Consider the following 14,481-nt stretch of genomic DNA (forward strand, 5'->3'; position numbering starts at 1 on the left):
CCTATCACCTTCATCCCCTCCCCCACTCACCTATTGTACTCCATGCTACTTTCTCCCCACCCCCACCCTCCTTTAGCTTATCTCTCCATCCTTCAGGCTCTCTGCCTTTATTCCTGATGAAGGGCTTTTGCCCGATACGTTGATTTTGCTGCTCCTCGGATGCTGCCTGAACTGCTGTGCTCTTCCAGCACCACTAATCCAGAAACTGGTTTCCAGCATCTGCAGTCATTCTTTTTACCAAAAGAGTAATTTGTTGATTGTAAAGCCCTTTGAGATGTCCAGTAATCATGAAAAGTACTATATAAAATACAAATGTTTTCCCTTTTCTTGCCAGAAAGGTGGTGTCAAAAGGAGACGAGAGGCCTCATTATAGCTAATACATATTTCATTGCCTGGAGTGACTTTGAACCATTCAAGAGTCTTGCCTGAGTTCACAATTGACTGCAGTTATTGCCATTTGCTCTTGGTCTACAATAATGAAAGCAAGTTTGACTAGAGGAGCCAGTTTTGGAATGGGGTAGTCAAAGTTAAAAATCAAACACCACTTATGTAGTCCAATTTATTTGGAAGCACTAGTTTTTGGAGCACTGCTCTTCCATCAGGTGGATGTGGAGGTTATGATAATGCTCACAGAATTTATAGCCAAATGGAGTCCAGTGTCATGGAGATGTCATACAGTAACCAATCTTTTATAATGGGATATGCTAGTTTTTGTTCTTGGATATGTAAATACCAGAACTCACATTATATTCAAGATGCTCAGCTTTTTAAATAGGTGTGAAGCCTGTCTGTGTCCCAATGCTATGTCAGTATGACAAACCTGCTGTACAGTTTTACATGAATTCATGCAGTCTGAGCAAAATAAAAATGTAATTCTACAAAAACAAATTCACCCCATAAGCTTGGGTGCACATATGGGAGCAACAGATTGAATGTGCATCTGAGTGTATGTATGTAGGTGTCAGTGCACATGATAGAGTGTGTAAGCTTGGTTAAGTGTGTGTTTGAGTGTGATGGGGTATGTCACAGAGGGTGTGTGTCAGAGAGAGTGTGGGGGTGTATGTGCATATGAGAGACAGCTTGTGTATGACAGTCTGAGCGCATGAGAGTGTATTTAGGTGTGTGTATCATGCAGTGGGGTCACCTGTAGTGTGACATGAACCCAAGGTTCCAGTTGAGGCCATTCAACGGAACCAAACTTTGCTATCAGCTTCTGCTCAGCCACTCTGCATTGGTCAGAAGTTCAAGTTTTCACTTCTTAATCATTAACCACTATCTTCCTTGACAAGAGAATGTTTGGAGACAGAATTGAGCTCTGTTGCAAACTCTATACTTCACACTCAAGTGTCCTGCCAATACTAATGGCCACAAGTTGAAGCTTGGCACTGGGTTAAGGAGAAAGTGAGGTCTGCAGACGCTGGAGATCAAAGCTGAAACTTTATTGCTGGAACAGCACAGCAGGTCAGGCAGCATCTAGGGAACAGAAGATTCGACGTTTCGGGCACATGCCCTTCTTCAGGAAGGGTTAAGGCAAAGGGCATGTCATAGATGTGAAATCTGAATTTGGTGAATAAATCTGGAACAAAGGTTAATCTGTGATTGGGATCATGAGACAATTGAAAATTGGTGTAAAAATCCATCTGGTTCACAAATGCCTTTTAGAGAATGATGTCATACCTTACCCACATGTAACTCATACCAACAAATATGTTTGATATGATACCCACTGACATGGGTGCATCAAATGACTCTAACTTGCCATTGGCTCATCATGTACACCAAGTGCCAGGATATGCTCCATGGGGAATGACTGCAAATAGGAAGGGGCAGTTGCATGTAAAGTGGGATGCCAATTTCCCCCGAGGTATCTTACTGTGCCAGCCTAGTCAGTTACAATCTGACTAGGCTGGCATGTGGTGTCATGGCCTCCACTGCTGGTCCTGGAGGTAGTAGTGAGCCACCTCTGCATCACCACAGCCAGCAGGATCTCTAGATCCCTGCCCATTAACTGTGGTGATTTCCCCTGCTCTATCTGGGGAAAAATGTCAACAACCATACAGGGAAGTTCCAGACAGTGCTTGACTAGGTAATTTTTTTTTTTAAAAAAAAGACTGGTGCCAGGGATTATGGTGAATTCCAGGATATCTGCTGAACGGTGAGTTGCTTTAGGCATAGTACCTAGAAAGAGGCAGCTGCAATTGAACACAAGGGATGCCATGGGACTGGGTAAATGGTTCATGAGCTGAGCTGTTAAGGTATAGCGAGAAAACTCACCAGGCCTCAGGGCTGAAATCCCTCCATAAACTATGATGGAACTTGGACTTAGCCAAAAATTAAATGTTAAAATTCAAACCAATAAGTGGTAGTGAATATAGCCATCCCCAGCATAGAAGGTTATCTTGCAATTCCCTCATGGATAATACTACTGATTTATATAGCAGCTACGTCAAGGCAGCTGTGACACCAAGATATTTAAGTGACTAATTTATTATGCAAAGCCAAATAAGAATCTGAAATGAAAGCTGAGAATTGTACATGGAGATGATACAAGATGCAAATTGTAGCTACAATAGAGAACAATGAGGACTAAGCTTCAGCTTCAAACAGCGCAATTGGGAAAATGAAGTTTTTAGAGATGACCTCTACCAGAGAAGATCAATGACATTGATGAAAAGCAGGAAACATGTCCTACATTCCTATCACTTGACAAAGATTGTTAACATGTATGTTTTCCCCAAAATCCAACCATGCCTACTCCTAATAACTCCATCCTCAAAAGATGCTCTCTTGTATGGAGGAGAGCCTTGCAGATTTACATAAAAGACTGAAAGTTAGCTGGAATACAATTCCAAACTCAAGTCAGACAGGTTGAAAGTTGGAGTCAGACTAATGGATATTCACCAGCTATCCTGGTAGAATCCAGATAACTGCTGTTGTCTTTAAGATGTTGATTGTTACATAAAACACTCAGATGACAAGTCTTACAGACTAGCACATGTAAAACATGAACTGTAGAGAACTACAACCTATTGAACATAATGTATGATAATTCAAGAGACTGCTATCTTGCTCTGGGCAGGCTGCAAATGAAAGAATGTGATGTGATTGCTTCATGGGCAACTAGATACAGGAGTCAAACTAATTAGATTTAGCCTAAAGCCTTCCTGCAGCTCCCCACACAACACATGTATTTTTGGTGAGCCAAACTCCTGTAATACAAAATATAACCCAGTGTTGGGGAAGTCTATATTCACCTTTTGAAGCATCTGGCACACTGACACTTTCACTACTATATCATTGTTACTTTGCTGCCATGATCCTGTTGGACAAATTTTAAACATCTACTGCTGTTGACTAAAGCAACTTACTACTATATTTATAAGTATGACCATGGATTGAACTATGAGCTCAAATCCTACCACAGCTATCAATAATTCTAGAAATTCATGGGCTAGCACCAGGAGATAAAGAAACTAAACCAGGAAAATTGCCATATTGTAGGAAAAACCCAAGTAGTTTCTTAATGTCCTTCAGGAAAGCTAACTAAAGCTCTTACACCCTTTGGACTAAATATGGCTACAGTCATTAAGGTTCTTTATTGTCCCGTAAATTTGTGAAAACTCATTGCTTTACTACTCATAGTAGTAAAGAACATCTTTAAAGACCAGCTAGAGGTAAACAATAAATGTGCCCTCTTCACATACTCAAATTTAAAAACTGCTTTTTCTTGATCTACTATCCTGGCTCACTGAGGTAATTCTGGGTTTGTCTACTCTAATTACTTAGTTTTGTTTTTATTCAATGAGATGAGGGCATTGCTGACTAGGCCAGAGTTTATTGGCTATCCCTGAATGTTAGGGGGCAGCTAACTTTGGAGTTAGATGTAGGCCAGACCAGGCAAGGACAGCAGTTTCCTTCCCCAAAATACATGAACAAACCAGATGGTTTTTCTTGAAAAAGAAACAGACAAAGGATTCATAGTCATCATTAGACTCCATTTCAGAATTTTGTTTTAAACTTGAATTCAAATTCCACCAATCTGCCATGGCAGGATTCAAACCCGGAACATTACCTGGGTCTCTGAATTAGCAGTCCAGCAATAATACCACTAGACCATCTTCCCTGTTATATTTTGTAATTGTGGTCAGTGTGGTCCACAGAGCTTCATGTTTATTGCATCAGATGATTAAATAGTGTACACTGGCATTCTCATGAGAGAGGTCCTTGCTGGGAAGGCAACTTTAGGGCAATTTTAATCAATGCGGAGAAAGGGAAGAATGTGGGGAAAAAGAAATTGAGCCACTACCCATCTTACTGGAAGATTGAAACAACTCATGTGATTAGGAGAGAAGAGGAAGTGACCTCAGGGTAAATTCTAGATTTTAGCTCTTCATGCTGGGATGGGGGTGGTGATTGCTTACCAGCCTTGCACTTCTTGGTGAGCCTACCCTTATGTGTAAACATTGAGGTTTGGCACCACTGGCTATGCTTCCAGTACAGGCTAGTGGGCTGAACAGAGACAGATGCCAACATTGTTAACTGAGGTCAGTAGAATTGGCAAATTCTGCCTGTGGCCAGTCTGCAATGCATTCTGGGTTAATCACTGTCTCCAGCTCAACCCCTGTGAAGTTTTCAAAGGAAGAGGGATATCCATTGCATTACATAATTTTAAAAAGATGAGAAAAACAGATTGAAGGGTATACGTTGGTTGAGATTTACAGCTATATGCATATTAATTTTACTCTGATATGGTAAATATGGTACAGATGTTTAGTAGTTCTATGACTGGACAAACAATACATAGGTTTACTAATGTCTCTTGGGGAAATACAAAGGGTGGGATTAAAATTAGGTCTTGTTTTTGTGAAACACTAAATGAAAAATGAAGGTCAACTCATTTGCCAATGCTCATTTTAAGCTATTGCTGAAGATGGCCTGATTCCTTTTAGAACAGATTTTGGAAACTAGAGCTTTTAACAAACCTGCTCTAAAGTGGTTTTCATTTTTCATGCCCAAGTCTGCACTCTGACCTTCAACTTCCTCTTAATAAAGAAATTCACATTGAAGAGAACGGCTAAAAACACATGACAGCAGACTCTAGACAGATGATTGTGTGTCTTAACAGCTTAAAATAGAACAATTTTTCTAGATACGGAGGGTACAACCTTCAAGACCCACCATTATGACAGAAATAATAGCTGCTAAATCTTGTGACTAGGCAATGAGATGGGTTGGTACAGAAGATTGACTGTAGTGTTGAAACAGCTAAGATACATTACAGGAACATGTTTACTGTGTGTCCAACACTGGTCAGGTCATGTTGATGCTAAGTGTGGGTGGGTAAAGTGGAAAAATAAGTGTGACTCCACACAAGCATTGTGGGTTGTGGAGAATATCTATTAGTGATGGGATAACATTATAACCAACATGGTTAGCTTGCATTCCTTATGTTGTGCCTCAATGCACTGCTGAATCAGTAACTCAACCATTCATCCCATTATTTAATAATATTTCCAACCATTAATGTAACCCAAAAAATTATTTCACAGACTAGACCAGTATACTTGTAGGGTATTTAATGGTGTTGAGATTTGACAGACTTCAATTCCCTCACTTGCCCATAGCAAAATGCATGCAAGTCAGTCATAAGCACATACGCCTTGTCTAATTCCATTCAGAAGGAGTACTGCACTATTAGTAGTGCAGTTTTTTGGGGAAAAAGATTAAAATGAGGACAAAAGCAAGAAAAATAAGAAAAAAATCTCTTGACAGAGTTCCATCATCTTTAGGGAATTGCAAATGTTCCAGCAGGAATCATTGATAAGCAGAAATGTGGATTCTCCCCAACCCCCCCACCCCAAACTTCACAGCCAGGGCCAAGTGGTAAAACTCTTGCTTCAAAGTGAAGTTACAGGTGCCAGTTCCACTTTGGAGAATAGAACATCTAAACTGGCACTCCATTTCAAAAGGTGTGCTGTACTGTCAGAGATGACAGTGCCCCATTGATCCTCTCGGCTGTACATAAAAGAACCTATAATAAAATTCAAATAAAATATTATAAGGAGTGGGCACATTCTAACGGACATTCACTTTTCTTCGAAGAAAATAGCAATGCGATAAATGACTATGTACAAGTTGGTTGTTGCATTTCCTACAGGAGGACAGTTAATTTCTAAAGTATAGCATTGCCTGAAAGCCCTTCAGGACAACCTGAACGAAGGATGAAATGTGGTAAAAGGGGAGCTTTTCCCCTTTTAAAATAGGTGGTCTGAGATTCAAGCTCAACCCAGAATTTGAGCTGAAATTAGCCAGATAAGGAACATGTGACAACAGGATTTCTTAAACACAGCGACCACATTGTAAAAACATCTCCCAAAGAAATACAAAAAATCATAATCAATATTTTAGTCAATACAATGTAACTAACAAATCATTCCCTGAGGTGTGAAGGAAAACATGTACTTTATGCAGTTTGCTAAACATGTTTTACTCTGACAAGATAATTACATTGAGATGCAACCAACTAATTGAGGTGTTAGAAATAGCCATGAGTTGAAATGGTGCTAAAGAAATGCAATGTAGAGGCTGTTGTGGTGCAGTGATAGCAGCCCTACCCCTAGACCACAGAGGCTCAGGTTCAAGTCCCATCTCTGAACAGGTTGATTAGAAAAGAATTAGGTTAAATTAGGTTAAATAAAACAAAAATTTAGAAACACCATTTTTAAAAAAAACAACTGAATAGTTTGTTTATCCATTAAACATGTGGGAGTCTGCCAAGAAAAAAAATGGTCTTTTAAATTAAAGAGCAAAAAACAAAACTGAAGACATTGTCTCTCCCCCACCCCAATCATCTTCCACATGCATCCAATTTGCAGTAACTGAAGCTACCAGCCAAAACCAGCAAGGCTTGGGTCTGAGAGTCAAGTCAGAAACACATTGGAATAATCTGCTTTGTGCTGATCGAACTAACTGCATCCCAGGCAGGCCAGGCTCTCAGCCAGAAACTCATTGGCTCAGGTTCCCAGTAGAGCACAGGGTCAAGCCAACTGCACGCTAACAGGTGATTGCCGAGCCCAGCACTGCTCAGTGCAGATTTCTACCCAAATAGAGATTTTAAAACTCCACACCCATCTGACCCACTTTCCACTAGAACAGACACTTAGCAGTCACTAGGTGCTAAATATACCATTTCTAATCCCTCTACCTACCTTCTGACAACTGTTTCCTCCCTTCTGAAGCTGATGATTCCTGCTGAAGTTGAAATCCAAAAACACCATACAACAGAGTGCTTATTCTGGATTTGTGGTGGGTGATACTAATGATTGTAGGTTGCTCAGCCTGGGAGTTGAAATCAGGGTGAAACCAGGGAAGGTTTAGGTGTAAGTGATTGTGCCTTGCTACCCCCACACATCACATACAGCAATTTTATTTTTGCAGAAGATATAGTTAGCTGTATTGCATACAATAAGATCCCATTACCAACCAGGAGTTGAAAGCTAGTTATTCTTTTGGCATTGGTTGTAATAGGCATGATGGCCTCTGATACAGAATTCCTGGCTTGTGCGTAACATCTATCCATAGGCAGACAAGACCTCAGATTAATGTTTCACTGGAGCTAAGCCATCTCCAATAGTGCAGCACCCCTTAGTAATGCCCAGAAGAGGTGGCCTAGATAGTGTGATCATTTCTTGGATTAGGCCTTAAAATCATTTCAAACCCAAAGCAAGAAGATAGTACCAAATAAGCCTCAAAGGAAAGTTCAATAGGCCTCATCTAGATGTGGGAGAAACATCACATTTTTGCAAGTCCTTATGGATAGCAAAGTGGATATGAAATTGGATGGGGTCAGAATAGAACATTTCTCAACTTGTTTTCTGATTGGAGCAGTGTCAAGTGAACCTAGAGTTCAAGGTCCAAAAGATTAAGGAAGACTTGGGGCATGATTCATGGCACAGCCAGAACAGGGTACGGGGACTTTGGCCACAAGATAAACTGGCCAAACAATTTTTCATAGTTATTCAGTGATATGAATAAAAATGGGGACCCCAAAAAAAGCTCATCTCAAAAGATTCTTCCTTGTGACAGTTGCTAATCCAAAGGGCCACTTGTTACAACACCATTTTCTATTGATCAAAGACAGCATTCATAGTGACAAAGCACAGTTTGACATGGTGCCAGGGAAAGTGTGGGAGACATTGTACCAGAGGGGAAGCACTCACGAAGCCAGTGAATGAATGTCAGGTCTCCACCAATAGAAGAAGAAGAAAAGGATAATCTAATTTTTCTTGATTCCTTCATGTAATGTGGGTATCACAGACAAGGCTATATTTATTGCCCATCCCTAATTGAATGGAAGGCAGCTCAAGAGTCAAAGACAACAATATTTCTGTGGGTCTACTGTTAGATGTAGATAAGACCAGTAAGGACAGTAAATTTCCTTCCCTAAAGATAAGAGAACAAGATGGGTACTTACAACAGTTGTTGATGCTTCATGGCACTATTACTGATATTAGCTTTAATTTCTATACTTCATTATCTGACTTTCAATTCTACCAACTGCTTTGGAGAGATTTAAATTGGTGCTACCACAACATTAGCTTGGGCCCCTGGATTACTACCTCAATTATCCACTGTCTCCCCTAAGTTTGCAAGAGGTCCTTCAAACTAGACCAAAATGCACCATTCACTGGAATAGCCAGGGAGATGCTATTCTACCTAAATTTTCAGATCAAAGAAGCAGGAAAGTTTTAAAAAACAAACATTGAGACCGTTTATATTTCTTCGTTAAAATCTTTATCTACTTCAGAAAGATCCCAATTTCAATTTAAAGCTGGTCTATGGATCAAATCCCCACTTTGACTCCCTCTACCTAAACTCCTCCTGCAACCAGAATAGACAATTCTGTATTCCTCTAAATATTATGCATGCCCCACTTCCTTCATCCCACCACTAGCAGCTGTATCTTTAGTCATCAATTCCTGGATTTTCCTCCCTTAAGGTTCCTAACTTGTGTCTTCCAAGAAGAGTATGAAACCTACCTTTAGATTAACTGTCCAATATTCCTTCTGTTGGGTGGGATCGGAATACACTCTCGTGAAGCATCTTAATACAATAAAGACACAAGACAATTGCATGTTGGTGTCCCTGACAATTTGATAAGTGTTAAAGTAGTGATATATATTTCTAAAAATATCAGCCAGTGAGGGAGCCCTTGCTTCAAAGTTTCTAATTTTCTGGCAATGGATAGACAGATGTGGGATCCTGGGCAACAATAATCCATAGTTACTCCCCACATTGTGTTGGGCATAGCATGTTCCAAGCAGAATCCATCAACTCCACAGTTCATTCCTGGAGGTCAGTGGTCAACACATCACATCATGTCAAAGCCTTTGGTGAATGCAATTTATTCAATCTGACCTTGTCAGTTGTTAGGGGAGATTATGGTCTTTCTTCCTCACTGAAATTTTTTAAGAAAACCAAACATAGCAACAACAGCAAGCATGAAACAGATGCCCACACTCCAGTCACTGGCTGTTAGGTTGAGAAAGCACAGGTCAGAGAGAGATTGACATTAATATCAGCCTTCAGCTTATGCTCTGCTGCTCTGAAATGTTACACATTGCCTTCCCACATTTCTGTGGAACCCATCCTAATGATTCCACAAACACTTCCCCCATATTGAAAGTGGGGAAGATGGGGTTGGATGGGGGAATGATGGTGTTAAGATCGTAATGAAGACAGAGCCTAAGATAGATTACACATCTTCTGAGAATCTCAGTGGAAACTGAAGCCAGCCTTTGGATATTCTGTTGGAAATTCTTTCAGAATTTTGTTGCAGAAAGGGAGTGTTGACCCAAACCTTTAGACAGCATCATTTTGATTTGCAGCTGCAAATCAAAGCCACCACCCTAAGCACTGAGATATCAGAGGGAGTCTTAGTGTTACACTCACATTGGTACATATAACAACATTCAAAGTATCTATTACTGGCAGAGCACCTTGCCAAGTCTGTATGAGCATGCTTCTCGATTCATGTTACTTTGCATCTTAGCAATGGGTACCTCCAACATTGGTGATAAAAGTTTGTTTAAAAATGTGAGCAGGGGTGCTTTTATCGGCATAAAACCATTCACTGCCAAGGGTACCCACAATCACATAACATCCCTACAGTTTCCCTAACCAAAAAGCCATTTGCTGATTTGGGGCTTCCTTAATAGTTGGGCTTGGCCAAGTGAAAGAAAGAGAGACCCTAACAGTCACATTAGTCTTAAGTAAGGCTTAAACTAATAGTCCAATTCTGGAGAGATTTCTTTTGAGATAAAGGTAAAAAGGAGACTCAGGGGTTTACAGACAAAACTAGAACTGTTCTTCTGACCCAGTTAGTTGGAATGTGTTGAAATGTAGAACAAGGCCAAAGAATACCCTCCCCTACCATCCCTGTAGTTGAATAGGCCCATTGCCAAGCATCACAAAGGTGGTATTTGAATAAGACATCTGAATAAGTGGCATTTGAAGCACTGCATCACCACTGGTACAATCTCATTTAGAACTGGAATTACATAAATTTCTAAATAATATGCAATGAACTTAAACAACAAGGGGAAAGTGATTAAGTCAGCCCTGCAAATAGAAGCCCAGTACCTTGTTTTAATATGTGCAGAGACTAGAAAGGGTCACTAATCTTTGCTGAGCTGGCTGATCTCATCTAGGATGGTGGTCATAACATCCTTAGGTGAAAGAAAAAAGTTTCATTGGTATAGCCAAATGCATAGAATCCCAGTATGTTTACATCCAAAGTGTTTTGAAGTGCAGTTACTTCATATTGAAAACATGGCAGCCACTTTATGAACAGCAAGTTCCCATGAACCACAGACAGGTAATAATCTGACTAATCTGTTTTTGATGTTAATTGATGGATAAATAGTAAACAGAATGCAAGATTTTCTCTGGTGTTAAAATGCTGTGGGATCAGAGTGTGCAGGAAACTTCATCGTGAATCCAGCACTTCTGACAGTACAATGCTGATACGTCTGAACTTCTGCCTATAGGGTCTGAATTCACAGCCTTTCCACTTAGGATGAGTGTAATGCACTCAAGTGGATGAAAGGAAAGTCCCATGACACAAATGGAAGATGAAACAGCAGTTTTCCCCAGTGTAATATTCATTCTTCAACCAACACCACAAAGAACTTGGTCATTACCATATTTCTGTTTGTGGGATCCTGTTTGCTTAAGTTGGCTGCCACGTTTCCTATCTTACAACAGCAAGCAAGTTTCAAAAACAATATTGACTGTTGTCAAGTGCTTAGGGACATTTTGAAGTTATGAAATGCAACAGCTTTTTAAAATGAGACATTCATTCCCAACAGTAACTAATACTGTGTTCAGTTCTAAAGCTCAGGAATGACATTCAGAAAAGACTATCCTTAATATCCATGTCTGTCTATGGAAGTCAGCATAAGCAGAAGCTGAGGAGTTGTGGCCCAAGAATGAGAACTTGGAAAACCAGAGAGATACATTTCTGTAGTTTGTATTATGGAGAGGGGAGAGGTCTTTGCCACTGTGCAGCAGACTCATAAGGAGCTCCTGGCACAGTATGGCATTATATCTCCTGGTAGGAGAGAGAAAAAAGAACAGTTTAAGGGTGGAGTCCGCTGGATAGGACAAGAACTTAATTCCGCCCTAAGAGCTGAAGTTTCACATTTAGCTTGCTAGTGGACCAAACAGCTGTGGGATGGTGGGGCACAGAGAGAGAGAGAAACTTTCACCAACACCACTCCTCAATCAAAACGATGACCCATGATCCATGGTGTATTCTAGGAGAAGAGGGAACAGCATCACCCACTACCCATTGTGTTGATTCTCAATGAAAACTCAAATCATTAAAGGGAACAAACTTTGAATATTCAAAAAGGTGAACACTTTACCAATTGAACAAAAGGTTCGGCAAAACAAACGATAGGATGAATATTTGGTCAAGTCCGTTTATACAACAGATCGAAAAGTTAAGGCTGCCGGTTTCCAAACAGTTTGTAGTTTTATTTAAGAAGTTCAGCCCGAATATAACAGTTGGTGACATTGACTTTTTTTAAAAAAAGGGTGTTGAATGACAGTAGTTGATGTCAGGCCATGACTGATCTCAGTTTTAATCTACTTGGGAAATTGGTAAAAGAATGACAAACTGGTTCAACTTTACGAAGGTGTTAACACATTCGAGATTCCCACCTGTACTAAAACAAGAGTGGAATATCAACAAACTTCCTTTGAGCAGGCGAACGGAGAGCGAGAAACCAAGACATTGCAGTTAGGGAATGTCTCCAAACTACCATTTAATCTAAAAACACAAAAACTGTGGGTCCGCGAGATCCACCAGGTTTTACTGCGATGTTGCTGTCAGGAGGCCAGCAGAACGAGCGATCCAATAACCTTTCTCTGCAAAACGGCGGCTCGGTTTTGAGAGGCAGAGAGAGGTCTGCAAAACAACACTGTCCCTCTAAAACAGGTGCTCCTTGAATATTGTAAATAGCGGACTGTAACTTCGGCCAGAGTACAGTTTTATCGATAAGCACCTTTGATTTTGCATCTTCAACCATTCAACATTAAATTATCCTGTTTGCTTTTGCCTTATATTTCACGACAATTTAGAGACGTTGCCTAATTATAAAACCCTTTTGCGTCCAGGGCAGGGCGCTCGGATTAAATTCGGATTAAGAGACGGGAGGTTCTCTTGCGGGGGGGGGGGGGGTGAGAAATACAGAAACATCTGATCAATTATTGCAAGTGTAAAATTGAAACGTCACCGAATCTTCTGGGTCATAAGGTCAATTTCCAACTTTATCCATTTCACCTTTTCTAAAGGAAGAGGTGGAAGAGAATTTCTTTTCCAAGTAAAAAGCTAATATTTTAGTATGACTACCTTGATTATTTCCTACCTGAAATAGAGAGAAAATTGGGTGGACATTTTTGTTTGCTCTTAACGTTACAATCCACTCGTCCCAGCCTCACCTCACACCCTGCAACACAGGAGACCGGTGGATTTTGAAGGATTCCCTGGGATTAGATCCCCAATCGTTTTTTTAAATGCCTTAGGTTTTTTTTTGTAAAACAACATGTGCTGGCTTGTGTTATTATAGCTGGTAACTGTAAAGCAGTCTCAAAAATACAAGTGAATCTGGCGGTCTCACTAAGAGAAGAGGAAGGTTTCAGGGCAGGGAAAGGAGAGGCTGTCTACATAACTCGAAGCTGTAAAAAGAGTTCCAGACTCGGATTCTAACCCAGAGTTTGATATAAACCGCGATTTAGTATCTATAATATAATATTCTGCCCTCCCAGCTCTTGACTTACTGTTCTCATGTTTAACGCTTTGAGTAGGCGGGGGCCAGATAAAGTAGTCAGTAAGTGTTAAAGTAGTAGCTGATTATTATACACAGGAAAAGGAGAGAGAAGCCGGAGCAATAAGTGACAGCATACACCTCCTCCCCATACTCACTGTATTGTCGATCAACACCGCACTTATTAATCCTTGTATTAATACATGAGACATGACATGAGAGAAAAGCACACAGTATAACATACAGAAACGATCAGACTGGATCGCGACACAATTTTTCTCCAAAGGAAAAAAGTGAATCAAGTTTAAAGTGTGTAAGCGATCTGCCCAAGAGAGATCAAACCACATTCAGGATTTTTTTTTAAAAAAAGGTGAAGTATTTAAAAATTAGAATTCCACAAATACAACCTGCAGCTGGGAGCTGCGTTGATCGACTCCAGTACAGACTCTCAGAGTTGAGGCGCACCCAGCTAATTTCAACACTTAGGTAGATTTGCAACTGTGACAAGAAAACCAAGAAAAAAAAAGACTAGAAACATTAAAATTTCTGGAAACTTTTGAAGCAGATCTATTTCTTAGAGAACGCTTTTTTGTTGAAAAAAAGCGAAACTTTGCAGAGATCTAAGAAAAAAGTTTGAGAAAAAGTTGTGTTTTGGGGCGTGTGGAAATCACAAGAAAAAGTTAGAGCTTGATAATAAAATTTTGAAAGTTGTCAGGACGTACCCGAAGTAGGCAGTGGTGTTGCCGATGGTCAGAAAGACTACAACAGCGAAGAGTTCCCATCCCAGAGAGCAGTGTCCATCCAGCATTTTGCTGTACCGGCACGGAAGCTGACCATCTCGTTTCGTATTGAGGTTAGTTTCTGGTGAATTTCACGATCGCGGCGTCTTCTTATAGTGAGCCTGAGAGACAGGCGCAGGCGCGCTTGACCGGTCCGCCTCCCCTCCTCAGCCAGCCAGCCAGCACCACAACAAGCGGACCACGGCCAGGGTGGAGCTGCAAGCAGTACGAGAGCGAGAGAGAGAGACAGACAGAGTGCGGGCGGCATTGACAGCTGCAACCGGGACTACAGAAAGTGGGGAGATGCAGTGGGCTGTAATCAGGGCGGTATCGAAAAAGGGGCGGAAATTAGAGGGAGAGAGATTCACTTG

General features: G+C 40.7%; 1 protein-coding gene across 7 annotated transcripts in view; it reads right to left on the reverse strand.

Annotated features, from left to right (window-relative positions):
• Nucleotides 1-14,251, reverse strand: part of wnt9a (wingless-type MMTV integration site family, member 9A) — an 83,924-nt gene extending 69,673 nt beyond the window's left edge. The window contains exons 1-4 of one of the 7 annotated variants that reach the window (XM_043687932.1): nt 14,054-14,143; nt 13,739-13,829; nt 10,642-10,727; nt 9,039-9,102 (exon numbers count right to left, since the gene is read on the reverse strand). Coding sequence is in view for 1 of the 7 variants with exons in the window: in XM_043687930.1 (XP_043543865.1) it covers nt 14,054-14,139 (86 nt within the window). In the remaining 6 variants the exon portion in view is untranslated. Of the gene's footprint in view, nt 1-9,038; nt 9,103-10,641; nt 10,728-12,932; nt 13,619-13,738; nt 13,830-14,053 lie in introns of those variants that run through there. The other 6 variants (XM_043687933.1, XM_043687934.1, XM_043687936.1 and 3 more) reach the window with 6 other exon arrangements.
• Between the last annotated feature and the right edge of the window lie 230 nt (nt 14,252-14,481).

The sequence above is a fragment of the Chiloscyllium plagiosum genome, chromosome 4, assembly GCF_004010195.1.
Source record: "Chiloscyllium plagiosum isolate BGI_BamShark_2017 chromosome 4, ASM401019v2, whole genome shotgun sequence".
NCBI lineage: Eukaryota > Metazoa > Chordata > Chondrichthyes > Orectolobiformes > Hemiscylliidae > Chiloscyllium > Chiloscyllium plagiosum.